The sequence below is a fragment of the Ursus americanus genome, chromosome 12 (genome assembly GCF_024610735.1).
Source record: "Ursus americanus isolate L20-20 chromosome 12, mUrsAme1.1.p, whole genome shotgun sequence".
Lineage (NCBI taxonomy): Eukaryota > Metazoa > Chordata > Mammalia > Carnivora > Ursidae > Ursus > Ursus americanus.
In genome coordinates, this window is record NC_142138.1 from 29717706 (window position 1) to 29733591 (window position 15886).

The 15886-nt window shown below is 37.1% G+C and overlaps 1 protein-coding gene across 6 annotated transcripts in view; it reads right to left on the reverse strand.

Annotated features, from left to right (window-relative positions):
• The window catches only part of SLC44A5 (solute carrier family 44 member 5), a 382764-nt gene that overhangs the window by 269652 nt on the left and 97226 nt on the right, over positions 1-15886 (reverse strand). For 2 of the 6 annotated variants that reach the window (XM_087866008.1, XM_087866007.1), the window contains exon 2: positions 3171-3247. The exons of the other annotated variants lie outside the window; for them this stretch is intronic. In XM_087866008.1, the coding sequence (XP_087722134.1) occupies positions 3171-3183 (13 nt within the window). In that variant the 5' untranslated portion in view covers positions 3184-3247. The remainder of the gene's footprint in view (positions 1-3170; positions 3248-15886) is intronic. 6 annotated transcript variants of the gene reach the window in all.

Sequence of the window (15886 nt, forward strand, 5' to 3'; positions counted from 1 at the left end):
TATCTGATTCTTAATTTTATTAACTCTGTCTAAACACGTCCATTTCTATTTTCTCTAATATTTTTGAGAGTGTGACCACTGAACAACAGACAGATACAGAGACAGATATAGGTGTAGATGTATGTCTAGATGCATCTGTCGGTGTAGACATATATGCAGAAATGGCATCTTGGCTTCTGGAAATACGAGTTACGATATAATTCTTAAATTTTACAATAAAACATTTTCTTTAAGGCAATTTCTAACAGAAGAGTGACTCTAAGGCATAGCATTTATTGGCATTTAGCAAAACTGAGATGTTAATAAAAATAAATCCTCAGTGTGCTGTAAGGCCTACTATAAAGGCTTCCTTTCAGTTGCAGACTTGAATAAGGAATGAATTGAGGGACTCCCATTTAAGCTAATGTAGAAATACTGAGCAAACTGTCAGCTTAAAAATCTGATTTAAATGTTTGCTGGCTTCATTGCTAACGTGCACTTGGAAACATAAAATCCACATCAGTTTCACATCAGATGAAATTTATTATTCCTCTCTGAGGCAATTTTTGGTGCTGGATCATTTGCCCTTTGGTTATCTCTGGCATCGGCATTCCTCTATGTTGTCCCTGAAACCATGCACTGCCTACAGCTACATGCATAAAAATACTGGCACTCCCCTCCGTGACCCCTCCCCCAGTCACAGGAGCCAATGGCACATTCTGGAAATGCAGCATGAGGCATGAGCACCAGATACTAGCAACAGGCCTATCCAGAGTCCGGGTCCTCCTTGAAGAACCCACTCCGAAGAGTGACAGCCATCACTCTCCATGTCTCGTCCTGATATCCTGTCCTGGTGGCCACCAAAACTGAAATGCCCTATCCCCTGACAAACTCAAAAGGAAAAAGTCACATTGCTACTGATATACATACAACAATCTGACAAACACAAAAGTCTTAAATGTTATCTCTAACCTTGACTTCAGTCACCTAATTAGGCTGTGCGACATGCCAAAATTTCATTTGTACCTTACTTGTGTATCATGAAAACTACAGTGCCGTATAGAGATATTTGTTTAATGTTTTTATTCTGTCCATCTATCAATTCTGTATAAGTAATTCCTGGTCACTGTTCTCGATGTGCTTCTCTTATGACACCTAGCACAACTTCCCAGGTAATTTTGTTTACAGAATATTTTGTACTGATGGCGGTGGTGGTAGTGAGGCTGCAGCTTCTCTGCTCTACTCTGACAAGTGTACAAGTATTATCCTCTGAATGGACAAGTTTTTGCCAGGATCTGTGCTATTTCCTATGACTTTTGTTACAGATTTCTAATCATCATAGCTTTTTTTTCATTTATTATATGTTAAAACTTCCCCCAGAATGGGATTAAAAAATAAAAAGTAAATATCCCTACAGAGTGAGTTGAGTAATAACTCAAGCCCAAGGAGTTTGACTTATAAATGCTATAGAGAAAGTCATTTATTAATTTATAGTCTAAAGCCTGGAGGCAATTTGACATCAAATGGAGGCCAACAGAAGCATCGATTAGTGGAAGTGAAAAAAAGCGGTTATTACAATGAATGAAATGGTTTCTTACTGACGGTGGAAGTTATGTTATCTCTTCTAGACTATCAGTAGCCAATATTGAGAGAAGAGAGATAAATATTAAATGAGCAACCAGGGAAAGGGCTAGGTAACACTCAACATACTCCAGATGTCCAGGAGCATACCAATCGTAGAGCTTCGAGAAATTATTTTCCTTAAAGCATTGTTAGACATGGTAGCAATGCTTTGCTCTTGGCTCACATAAACCAATCTACACTACAATGTAGCTGAAGTAAAATACAGCCCTAGTAATTCTATTTCAAACACACTCAACCATTTGTAACACACTTCTGCATTACAATTTGTGAACAATCGTAAAAACCACCATTTCTTCGGCATATACATACCACCTCTCAGGCCCTGTGCCAATTTAATCTCATACACCTTGGTCCGTGAGACAACTACTGTTATTCTCTTTTACAGATGAGCAAACAGGCCTAAAAGACTAAAGTCATCTGCCCCAGACCCGAGAATGTTAGTAACACTGTATATCAGCATAGAAGAAAATGTCCTGTGAGCTGGCTATTTCCCAGTTTTCATACTTGAGGAACAACTGTAATACCCACTCGCAGGACAGAATCTCTGGAGCACAACCCCAGGCACACGTTCATGGGAGCAGGGGTCCCTGTCGGTGGCCAGCCAGATAGTACAATGCATTTGCAGCCTTCAGGAACCTATATAGATTTAGACACGTTCGTGGGCCCTTTCTAAGCATCTTGTTAGATCTTTAGATCCTATTTTTAATAACCCTTTTAATCTTTTCAAAATACTCAGCCAAAGATCAAAGCTGCGGCTTAGCTTTAAGCTACACATTGTAGATCTTCCATTTTAATTTGTACTCCGGCAACATTTTACTTTTTTTTTCATAGCTAGGAATAGATTTTCTTTCATGAAGGAATAAAATGTGCCCTTAAGGAAAACAGTATTCATTTTCAATAAACATTTACTAAATAACTACCTTTTCAAAAGTAAAAGGCTAGGCCTGAAGAGGGTAAAAAGATAGATGAAACCTGGTCTGTGCCCGCCAGGGACTTAAAACCTAATTATGGAGATAGAATTAGGAGGAATCGGGGTTAAAATCTGAAGTGGAGCCCAGTGGTCCCTCTCCAAGGAACAAGTGACAGCATGTTGCTTTTCTAAGGAGCAAGACCTGGCTGTGTCACAATATGAAAAGGGGGCTGATAATAACAATCCTCTAAAATAAAGGTTAAAGATTCCGGTTCTAGCAATAACTCTTAAGGTAGGGGGAACAATGCAGGAAAAAAGGAGCAGTTTCAGAAGTGACTTGAGGATGCTTGGGGGTGTGCTTTTACAAACTATATAGCCCAGGCTCCCGACACCTGCCCCAGAATCCCTGGGGCACTAGGACCCAGGCACAGAAGAGAGGGGGTCATGCATCTCAGAGGGCTTGAGATAGGAAAAGATGGAGAGCTGGAATGTCTAACACGCTGCAGTTTTTCAGGGGAAGCTCCTAACAACACCATAGTGTAGATTCATTTTTCTATTGTCCTTATTTAATATTGAACAAATAATATTTTACACAAAAGTCCCGAGCAAGAGGGACTTAATTGGAGCAGGTGATTACCTTCGTCACTCATTAAGAGGCTGTCTCTTCAGGAGGAGGCCTGAGTCACTCCAAAGTTGAGTTGCTTAGAAAGGAGTCTGTGATAAAAACAAGTATGAAGAGGATTATCTAAAGCAAATGGTTTTAACTTATTAAAAACCTACATTTGGGGAATGCTCTCACAACCATAATGTACACTCCCTAAAAACCTGGAGAATTAGCCTAATTCTCTGACACATAAAATGCCGCAGGTAGCTACTCTCTTTGAAGGAAACTGTGTTCTCCTCTTTACTACTAAAATAAAATTCTCCCTGCCACAGCCTCCTAAATCTTGGTCCTTATTTTTATTATCTACTCTCACACTTCACATCCACCTGTAAGACGCATTCCTAACCAGTTGATTTCTCTATCCTGTCTTCTACTTTTATGGACCTTTTTTTCAGCACTCCCATTTATGTTTTTATGTTTAGCTACCATGCTGATCAACAAATTGGTTGTACTGGGTGGCATTTTTCTTTTGAGTTCTTCTTTCCCTAATTTTAGGCTAAGTATTTTTAATGATTATACAACACATAACTCATTGTGAAAATTTATTACAAAAAAGCATTTTTTAATGAAATGGAAAAGCTAATTTTGCCAGGAAGAAATCACTACTAAAATTTGGTCATTTTTCCTATCTGTCCTTTTTCTATGTATGTCTCTTAACTTTTTATTTTGAAATAATTTTAGACTTACAGGAAAGTTGCAAAAATAGTACAGACATTTCTGTGTACTCTTCACCCAGCTTCTCCTACTGTTAACATCTCGCATTATCCTATAGTATAATTATCAACATCTTCTATGCATATTTTGACAAGATCTATATACCATTTTTATCTAACATATGGTCATTTTTCTCCAATTGTCTCAATAATGTCCTTTACAGGATTTTTCTCTCATCCAGATCCAAGATCACACATTACATGTAGTTGGCATATCTTGTTAGTCCCCAGTTCTTCCCACTTTTCTTTTCATGACAATTTTCCGGGAGTACCAGAGTAGTTATTTTGAAGAATATGCCTTTGGGTCTGTCTAATCTGTTTCCACATGGTTAGATTCAGGTTATAAATTTGGATAAGAATACTACATAAGCCGTGTTTTAACTTTCTCAGTGCATCACATCAGGAATCAAATCTCAGTGTTTCTGTCACTGGTGATATTAATTTTGATCACCCAGTAAGGTGGTGTCAGTCAGGTTTCTTTTCTACAGACTACCATTTTTCACTTTGCAATTAATAAGTAATCTCTGCAGAGGTTTCTGATTACATATATCACATATATTATATATATATGTAATATATATGTTATATATATAACGTTATATATATAGCATTCTATTATATATGTAATTTATATTACATATATATATAACATTCTTCTTCAGACTTTTATCACCCATTGATTATTATTCTGAGTCAATTGTTTGCACAGTCGTTCCAAAATAGTGATTTTTTTCTACTTCTATTATTCCTTCTATGTCTATTAGTTGATGTAACCATTCCTTTCTCTTAAAGTTCTCCTGATTCATATTTGTATTCTTGTAAGTATGTCCAAATTCAAGACTTTTCAAGTTATTTTTAAATCTATTTTTAATGTCATCACATTTTTTTAAATTTTACATTCTCAGTCTTACATGTTAAGAAGCCCAGAACTGACATTTCATATTGCTCCATTTAACCCTTTTCCTACTTCATAAAACTTTGCTTGAAATTTCTAAGTCTTCCTTCAAACTTCTAATTATAATCCAAGACTAGCCCTGCCTCATGACAGTGCTACCTAATTAGTCCTGGAAAATGTCTAACTCCTATCCAAGAATCTCGCTAATATGTCTCTGGGTTTGTTCAAACTAATTCTCATTTTTATCACGTTTCATTCATCACACTGTGAAAAATAAGGAAGACTTAGCCCAATCCCATAATTTAAGGACCAGGAACTTTCTAGTCCACTAGTTCAATTTTGTGTTCGGACAAGAATCAAAATGTAATCATCAGAAAATGGATTGATTCAATAACCTCAGCGAAGAAAAATGCTTAGGATGTTAACTGTCTGAAATTCAATAATCTTTTAAAATGTTAACTATTAAGCAACTAAACAATTAAAAGTTCATTCATATTTCTATAATGTAATTTCGGGTTTGTCAAGCCCTGCCAAATTCCCCATCATTTGCATCCTTCCCCTCCCAAAAGCTATGGCTGCAATTTTAGTCCCAGCCTCGTTTCTAGAAGCAATCCTGATTTTAGACAAGTGAAATTTAGCTAGCCTCTCTAGAACTGACATCAAATTAAATATCCTCTTTTTTCTTAACTTTTACTTTACATTAAGAGGTTCGGCTCTTGATTCCTTGACCAAATTTCCCCATCTTGAACCAACGATTGTCCTTCCCTATCTGTTGACTTACCCCCTGCCTAGGTCTTTAAATATGAGTGTAACTGAAAATTCTCCACCATCTTGCTCTTCCTTCTTGTTGGTATAGCTCCGCCACTACATGTTGAATTACTCTCTCATTTCCCACCTGTGATCTTTCTCATTCATTCAACAAACACTTATGAAGTACCTCTTCCATGTCAAATATTTTGCTAAACACATGCGCAGATAGTAGTGCTTTAAAAAGGGGGGGGGGTATCCTTTAACTCCCAAGCTTAAGGAACTGTATTCCTCCGAGGGCAACAGCGAATGGGTTCACAAAGAAACAATAATATAATTACAATATAATATAATAATATAGCACTTAGCACAAGGTATGAATAGTATTAGGAAACAAATAGGAAATAATGGAGTTTAATCAGGGAAAGTGTCTCTGAAAAATTAACATTGAGGATGGAGATTTGAAGGATGAAAGAATCAGCCATGAAAGGCACTGGAAATAGCATTTCAGGCCAAACTGTAGCAAATGCGAATACCCTAAAAACTTAGGGAGTTGGAGGAGCCAAATGGAAGCCAGTGGGGCTGGAATATATTGAGGGAAAAGGAAAAATGCTTACATGAGAAAGGAGAGGCAGACCATGCAATCCCTTGTGGGCCATGGAAAGGAATTTAGATTATAATATAATTCTAATGAGAAGCTATTCAAGGCTTGTAAGTAGGAAAACCACATGGTTTTCATTTTTAAAAGATTACTCTGGCAAGTTGAAAACAGGCTTTCAAACAAAAAAATGTACACAAACATTCATAGCACCATTTCTCATAATAGCCAAAAGTGGAAGGAACCTAAATGTCCATCAACAGATGAATAAATAAACAATCTGTGATGTATCCATACAAGGGAATATTATTCAGCCATAAAAAATGAAGTACCAATACATGCTACATCATGGATGAACCTTGAAAACATTATGCCGAGTCAAAGAAGCCAGACACAAAAGGTCACAAATGCACAATTCCATTTATATGAAATGTCTAGAATAGGCAAATTCATAGAAACAGAAAGTAGATCAGTGGTTTCCATAACTGCACTAGAGCAGTGACAATAGAGATGGTGGAAAGGGGAAAGACCCATTGCATATTTTGAAAGTAAAATTTACAGGATTTGCTGATGTCAGGAACCGAGGCAGAGAGAGGGAGAGAGGGAAGGCGGGAACAAGGGAGAGCAGGATCTAGAAGTATTCAGGAGCTTTAGACTTAGAGGATGAACATGTTTTAAGAAGAAATGAAGGACTCAGCTTTGGACTTATTAACCCTGAGATGTCCCCAACCCCATCTGGACTACCCTATGTTAAGAAATTTTTACTTTCTAGTTATTTAACTTTTCTAGACTTCAATTTCTTCATCTATAAAACAGGAATACTAATGCTATTTACCTTAAATGGTTGCTCTGAGAATTAAATTAGGTAATTGTTATAAAGTTCTTAGCACAACTTCTAACACATAATAAATCTTCAATCACTATTAAGAGATTACTGTTATTGTTATAATCTTTGTCCTGATTACTATACTTATTCCATATGCTCCCTCTCTGTTCCTCCTTCCAGCACCTGCAGAAGCTTGGCCCGCTCTGGTTTTGAACAATCTCAGACTCTCCCAATCTGCTCTGTCTTGCTGCAGCTGAGGCTACAACTGGCCATTTTTGGAGATATATTGAGAGAGGGATCTGACTGAAAATCATATTCAAATCCCTTAGCCAGGCAAGTACATTCCTATGGTGGAGAAGGCACACTGGGCTCAAATAACAGCATAACAATTTCCTTATTAAAAGCATCCAACTCATTTGCATCTAATTTTATACTTCCTTGGCATCTTCCTATCCTTAATTTTATTTTCCAAGTTTCCTTTCCCATGGGGAATAAAATGTGCTGAAAAACTGGCATGAGTATTCTAGACTACTTGGCAGTTAATTTCCTCATAGGGACTTGTAAATTGATGTTCTGGTTTATAATCAGACTCTTGTAAGTTTAGCTAGAGGGAATCAATTTGCCTGGGCCTATTAACCTCTGGGTAACCACATAATAACCCAGTTTCTGAACCTGAAAGCTGTGTGTCAGACTCTGGGCAATGACAGTCACTATGACACGTACATTGTAACACCAGGCTGAAACAGCCATCCAGATTTAAGAATACAATATTTCACAGAGTGCTGGTAAATATTAAATGATTTAATATATATTAAAGTGCCTGGCACATGTTAGGCTCTCAATAAACGTTGGTTTATGTTTTATTTTTTATATGAAATATATTACATATTTTTATATGCAAACCATATGCAATCCAGTAGGGGGAAAAATCCAAGTTTGAAAAATTTCCAGATGAACTGAAATGAAACAAAGTTTTTTTTCCCACTTCATCCCAATCTATCCCTAAATCTCCCCCTTCTAATTTCCTTTTTCATGTTTTCTCATTTGTGTAACTACTTTTGCAACTGGCTGTTTTCACAATTTATCATTCGGTAATGCTTGGAGGCTTAATGCCAATAAAAGCAGTATCTGAAAATAATCTTATATATTCTGAGGAATAATTTACTCACAAGCTCTGTTACCTTGCACAAGTCAATTAGCCTATATATATGACTGTGTCTCATTAATTAGTAACTATGCCATGTCTCATATTCATAAACTATAGTTACTACTGAATCCTCAGCACTTAGCACAAAGTAGGTGTGATTGACATTTATGTTGATGACTGGATGGATGCTAAGACTATATTTTGTTCAAAAATCTGATAAATAAGCCCATTTTTTATAATAAAGAAGATGGAAATCAGGCACTAGTTATCCATAAAAGTTTAAAGTTCTTGTTTAAAGAAAAATTATTGACAAAAAAATCCATTGATTGATGGTAAAGAACAGACTCTCATGTAGGCTTTCTATGTGCCAACCTCAACACCATTATAATGGGTGAGTGAGCGAGGGAGTGGATTGATGCATCAGTCAATAAGCAAAATATTTTATACAAAATAAATAAAGAAGTAAACTTTAAAAATATACTTTTTAACGCATAAATTTCCTGACCAGGTTTTTTCATTTGGGTTTTTCCCCCAATCTCAGAATGCCCAGAAAACCTTGCTCACAATAGCTATCCCTCTGGAGTTTCTGTCACTTTTAGGAAATAATGACACAATTCAGTATTGATTATAATAACAGGATGTAAGAGGAGCTTCCAACTCTTCGATTTTGTAGTGGCATATTTACTTTCCAGAAGTTATCTTTAGCTCTCTAACTCACCTGTTCCACACTTGTGACTGTGAAGTAATTATAAATGATAACTTTCCCATCCCTTTCACCTTTGTTAATGAACAAGTTAAAGAATGTAGGAGATTTTTTAATTTAAATTCAATTAGCCAACATATAGTACATCATTAGTTTCTGACATAGTGTTCAATGATTCATCAATTGTGTATAACACTCAGTGTTCATCCCATCATGTGCCATCCATAGTGCCCATCACCTGGTTACCCCATCTCCCCACTGACCTCCCCTCAGTTTTTCCCAGACTCAAGAGTCTGTCATGGTTTGTCTCCCTCTCTGATTTCTTCCTATTCAGCCTTCCCTCCCTTCCCCTATGATTTTCTGTGCTATTTTTTATATTCCATATATGCAATTGTCTTTCTCTGACTGACATATTTCACTTAGCATAATACCCTCCAGTTCCAACCACGTCGATATAAATGGTAGGTATTCATTCTTTCTGCTGAGTAATATTCCATTGAATATATGTAGGGGATTTTTAAAAATTCAATTTAAATCTATTACTGCTGGTATACAGGGAAAAAAAACAAAACAGGACAACAGTTTGAAAATTAGCATACCAAGTCAAGAATGAAAAAACACACTTGCAGAAGAAGTTTTATCATCTTTTCTAATAAACCTCACATTTCCAGGAAAAGTATTAGAACTATATTTCCGTTTTCTTTCTTCTTTTTCCATAATCATTGTAGCCTAAGTAAAATCATATTTTCTAGACTTCAGTGCCCCTCAGTTCAATTTAGTTCAATTTAACAAACATTACTGACTACCTGCTGGGGACCAGCCACTATACCAGGTTCTTAGGAGTCAAAGATTAATAAGACATATTTTCTAACTCATGAAGTTCACAGCTTAATTAGTACATTGTTTTTTTGTTTTTCAAAGCCTCTGTTCCATTCTAATTTCAATCAGAATTGCTCTCCTTTTACCAGTTCTGTGTTTTGGGGGTTGATATAAGATATTATTGTTTTGATATGTATAAAAAGGTCACTGGTCTAGAGGAGGCAACAGACATTTAAATAAATACAATACAGTGTTCTACAAGTAATAATTGTATTTTCTCAGCCTGGGTCCCCCAGAATACAGAGCCTAAGACAAAGGAGTGTGATTTGGGAAATAAGAATTAGGAAAGAGGGAGTAAACCAGAGAACGAAGGAGAGTCAAAAAAAGATTCATTATTGAGTTGACTAGCTACCCATACAGATGGCTGGATACTCAGTCTTATAGAACACCCTGATAACCTCCCAGGGGGGGAAAAAAGAAAGCAGGAAGCATTTATACATTTATACATTTATACTCTGCTCTTCACTAGTCAAGGGTGTTCCCCTAGGGCATTAACTCCCCATCACTCCTGAGTTGCACATGCATGAGTACTGAGCAAAATCCCAGAGGTGTCCCATGCTACCTCACCATCAAGTAAAGAATCCATGGGGGATGCTGGAGGAGGTGGGGGGAATCAGTGAGAGGTAAAACTGCAGAGGCAAGGCACTGTCAAACTGTTCCTGCATGAAGATGGACAGCATCTTCACAGAAATTGTCACTGCAGTCATGGGCTGGAATAAAAGAGCCAGGAAAATTTGAAAGGGTGCACAAGAAGCATCTGAACAAGTACACATAATACACAGAAGTAGAACAGAGTAGAGAATGATTAATTCTGCCTGGAAAGAGAGGGGCCAGGAAAAGTTTCACAGGCATACAATTCCTCAGAAAAATTCTTCCAATGGCAAAAGGGGATAGGTATTCCAAACAGAAGGAACAATATATATAAGACCCAGAGGTTTGAAATGGCAAGCTGTGTTTGAAGAACTGTAGAAAAAATCAGTATTCCTGGAGGTAAAGCGGCAGCAAAAGTCGTTAGAGATATGGACAAGGCCCAAAACATAATGGATTTGTTAAGAGTTTAAATTTTGTAACAGAAAAGAATGGACAGTCATTTGAGTGGTTTTAAATGAAAAAGTGAATTTGGGAGAGGGTATAAATGGAATAATAATAACATTTTATATTTGTGAAATGAGAAGTGGGATATGTGAAAAGGAAGTAGGAAATATGAAAAGGTAGAATATTGCTTTAAATAGACTATGCCATGTTAAGGATACATACTGTAAGCCCTAAAACAAGCATTTAAAAAATAATAATAAGGGTGCCTGGGTGGCTGGTTAAATGTCTGACTCTTGATTTCAGCTCAGGTTGTGATCTCAGGGTCGTGAGATCAAGCCCCACACTGGGCCCTGCACTGGGGGTGGAGTCTGCTTAAGATTCTCTGTCTCCCTCTGCCCTTCCCCCCTTTAAAATAATAATAATAATAATAATAATAATAATAATAATAATAATAAAATGTATAGCTAAGAAGCCAATAGAGGAAATAAAGTGGGACACAAAAAAATATTCGATTAACCCAAAGAAGTCAAGAAAAGAAGAAAACACAGAAGAAACAGAATGGGAAAAAAAGCAATAGAGTATACTTAAACTTTATTATTTCCATAATTATAGTAAATGTAAATGGACTAAACATCCCCAATGAAAAGAACAAATCAGCACAATATGGTTGAACCTCACAAACATTATGCTGGGTGAAAGAAATGAACCAAAAGAGTGCATACTGAATAATTTAAATCATATGAAAGTTTAAATCAGACAAAAACATTTCATATTGATAGATAGCAGATCAGTGGCTGCCTAGAACAAAGAGTTAGTGCAAGAGACTGAACATTTCAGTCAGTCTTACACAGTCAAAGGTACAAAAGCAAACCCTTTGAGGAGATGAAATGTTCTATATCAAATGGGTTGGTGGTTATATAGGTCCATACATTTTTCAAAGTCACTGATCTGTATACTTAGAATGGATGAGTATTATTGTACATAACTTACACTTAAACAAAGTAGATTTTTTAAAAAGTAGCAAACATCTCTCAAGTTTCTGACTTGAACGAATCAATAAAGGGTGATAATGGAGACAGTACAGGAGGAAGAAAAAGCTTGGGCTTCACTGAAGAAAGCTGCTTATATGGAATGCCAGTTTGCAGCTCCACCACTCACTATGCAAGAGGCTGGAAGAGCAAGGAAGAATAAGATACAGTTCCCCAATCCTGAAGGATAAGCACAAGCCTAATGGAGGGCATATGGAAACAACTTAGTTTAATATACTCTGAGATATGTTCCGCTAGAGTTATGAGCAAAGTATTGTGAGAAAGAAGCTTATTATATCAAAATAGTTAAAAATACTACAAATTTCCCATCAACAGGTGAAAACCAAATGTTTGTATATCCACACAATGGAATACTATTCAACAATTTTTTTTAAAAACTAACTATTGAACATGTAAAAACATGGATGAATTTCAAAATTACTATGTTGAATAAAAAGAAGTCAGACCCATCTTCCTTTAAAAAGATGACATATTGTAAGATTCCATTCATTTAAAACTCCAGAAAATGAAAACTAATCTTAGTGACAGGAAGCAGATGAGGGGTGGTCTTAGGGACAGGGGGATGGGAAGAGATGAAGAGATTACAAGGGGAAATGAAAAAGTCATTGCATATATTCATTATCTTTTTTTTTAAGATTTTATTTATTTATTTGATACAGAGAGACGGCCAGCGAGAGAGGGAACACAAGCAGGGGGAGTGGGAGAGGAAGAAGCAGGCTTCCAGTGGAGCAGGAGCCTGATGCGGGGCTTGATCCCAGGACCTTGGGATCACGTCCTGAGCCGAAGGCAGATGCTTAACGACTGAGCCACCCAGGCGCCCCTGAATATATTCATTATCCTAATGGTGGTGAGGGTCTGAAACCTTTTCTGACCCCTCTCCTACCAGGCAGAATGAATCATGCTCTATCCTGTTCTACTTCTATGCATTATATTGGTTTTACAGGTAATACATATGTCAAAACTTCTCAAACTGACTACTTTAAATATGTGCAGTTTAGTCAATTATATCTCAACAAAACTATGATAAAAAAGTACTAAAAACAATCTTGGGAGAGGAGATAGATAAAATGTTATAGCTATACCAAGTAGCATATGTTCTGTATTTACAGCATAAATTTCTAGCACTAAATATAATGAAAAAAATATTCAAGTTGGAACAGTGATATTGACTAATGCTTATTGTTTACTCCGAGCCAAGCACTTTGCTATGTCTGTCACTTGATCCTCGTATCAATCCTATGAAGTAGATAGTATTAATATCCCCAAGTTATAAATGAGGAAACCAAAGGCACAGAATTAGAAATGTGTTCAACTGTGAGTAGCAGAAAAACCAACTTCAATGGCTTAGAAAAAAATGGTTGCTGCTATTACTAAAAACATATACAAACAAAAATACCAAGAGGGGGGTGCCTGGGTGGCTCAGTTGATTAAGTATCTGCCTTCGGCTCAGGTCATGATCTCAGGGTCCTGGGATGGAGCCCCGTGTCAGGCTCCCTGCTCTGCAGAGAGCCTGCTTCTCCCTCTCCCTCTGCTGTTCCCCTGCTTGTGTGTGCGCGCTCCTCTCTCTGTCGGATAAATAAATAAAATCTTTTTTAAAAATGCCAAGAGGGCTGTAGATAGGCAATGCAGGTTTGTTTTCGCTGCTAAGCAATGTAGCCAAAGATAAGAAGGCTCTCTGTCTTTCTGCTCCAGCAGGGGCAGCACACTAATTGTCTCAGAGTTACATAGGAGCTGCTGTGCTTTCAGGCATCACAGGACTCCAGGCAGAGAGAATGGAGAAAGAGTGACACCAGCTCAATCTCCTAGCTTTCCCAGCAGCCCCACCCAGCAACGTTTTGTTTATATACGATTGGCCAGAATTATGTCACTGGGCCACCCCTAACTGGAAGGCGGCTAGGAAGAAGAGGACTGTAGATGGAGGCCAGAGGAGCAAACCAGTAATTTCTGCCACAATTACTAACAGGTGGAGTCAGGATTTGATCTAGATTTATTTCCCAGACCTGAGCTATTAACCATGATGCTATATGAATAAAGTTTTCCATAAATTCTTCCAAAACGCATCTTAATATGCCAAACAAGGGGAAGAAATTTAATCCTGAGAAACATGGACTTGATACAGTTTGAGTGTTACAGGGAACTTGTAGGTATTTAAGTGACAGACTACTTTCTTATCTTTTGGGAGAGCAAGCGTGATTAAGGAAAAAGCAGAAGAGAAAGGAAGGAGTGAATATGACAGGGGATTGGTGGAACACGGTGATCTACAGCTTAACTTGACACATTTTCTATCCAATAGCTTTGCTTCTTCTTTTTTTTTTTTTTAAGGTTTTGTTTATTTATTTGACAGAGAGGGAGAGAATACAAGCAGGGGGGAGATGGAGAGGGAGAAGAAGGCTCCCCACTGAGCAGGGAGCCCAATGTGGGGCTCAGTCGCAGGACCCTGGGATCATGACCTGACCTGAAGGCAGATGCTTACCCGACTGAGCCACCCAGGTGCCCCCAATAGCTTTGCATCTTGTGTTGCCCTGTGACACAGTACCAGTTCCTGAATGGTCTAGATCTAGAAAATTCTGTGATGTTCTGTCAGGGTAATTTTTACAAGTGTGGAAGTTCTACAAGTGTAATCTGGGTGTGAAGAGGCAAAATAGGCAGAACATCATATCTAAGAAAATGAATTTTTTTAATGAGGAAAGAGAAAAAGCATGGTTCACTTTTAGAAGGCTTAAATGTTTCCACAATGCCTGAAATCCAAGCAACACTCTATTCATTCCTAACTATGATGTCAAGCCTGGGTACATTTATTGTGTACACTGTGTACCCAGTATTCTGCTCAATTAGAAGGGATGTCATCCATTTGCTCAAGAATTCAGTAGACGTGAAAAGCATTTTTTCAAGTATGAAATATGAGTGAGTGTTGCTTCTTATGAATCTATTAATATATAATATTTGGTCAGTGAGTCAAACATTAAGAATTCACTTTTTCAGTCTAAATTATTAAAGCTTATATATTAGCTAACTCCAAAAACATACGGAAAAAATCAGCAAACATCTATTACTAAGCACCTACTATGAGTCATGCATGCATTGTGCTAGGTTCAGAAATAAAATAAAGCATAGTCCCTGCCCTCAAAAAAAAAAAAAAATCACAATCTAATAATGACAGTTTGATACATGCTATAGTAGGTGTATGTAACAGGCACAGCAAATGTCCCTCTAATTTTGATTTCTGTTGCCTTCACATTTTTCATTTTTGATATTTCTTTAGAAGTAACAACAGCAAGATAGCTGAGCAAGAACCTCAAGTAATAATAAGAGCACTGTGGAGTTTACGCCTGAGAAACATGCTATCTAAAACTTCTAGCACCTGATAAAATGTAACACAAAATTTCAAATTACTTTGCCAAAGATCAAGTGCGCTGGTTACGGAGACATATCAGTTCTTTTCTGTTGGAGATTTCAGACTGCTGCCAAGAAACTAGCACAGAAATTACATTGTACTAAAACCAATAGAAGTGGGTATTCAAAATGGGCACAGTTCCCTGCCCTTTGTCATGTATGAGCATGGCAATTGCACATTGTTGATTCACTATTCCACTCAGAGAAAAGGAAACACTCATATATAAATGCTGCCTTAATACTGTTGGTTGGTTAGCCGCTTTTTAAAAAGAAAATAAATAAATAAATAAATAAATAAATAAATAAATAAAGATCATATTCAGAAAATCCCCAAAATAAAGATCATATTCAGAAAATCCCCAAGTTTTCATATAGAACTACAGGACATGAGCTGTATGTAATTTTCTTCTATTATGATCAACAATTTTGTGATATTTTTGATGTAGGTCTTGAGACCTCAGTATTGAGTCACTATCATAAAACCAACACTATCTGATCTGAGAAACACATATTCACGTGGACTCAAACTCACCCAAAGGGAAGAATAGTGCAGAGTGATCTCAGTCACACATTTTCCTCCCAAAATCAACAAAAAAATAAAAGAGCTTCTCTTTCCCTCCTCCCCTCGTCCATCTCCTCATCTTCCTCCACCCTCTCCTTCTCCTCCTCTTTCTCCTTCTTCTTGTTCTTCTTCTTATACTATT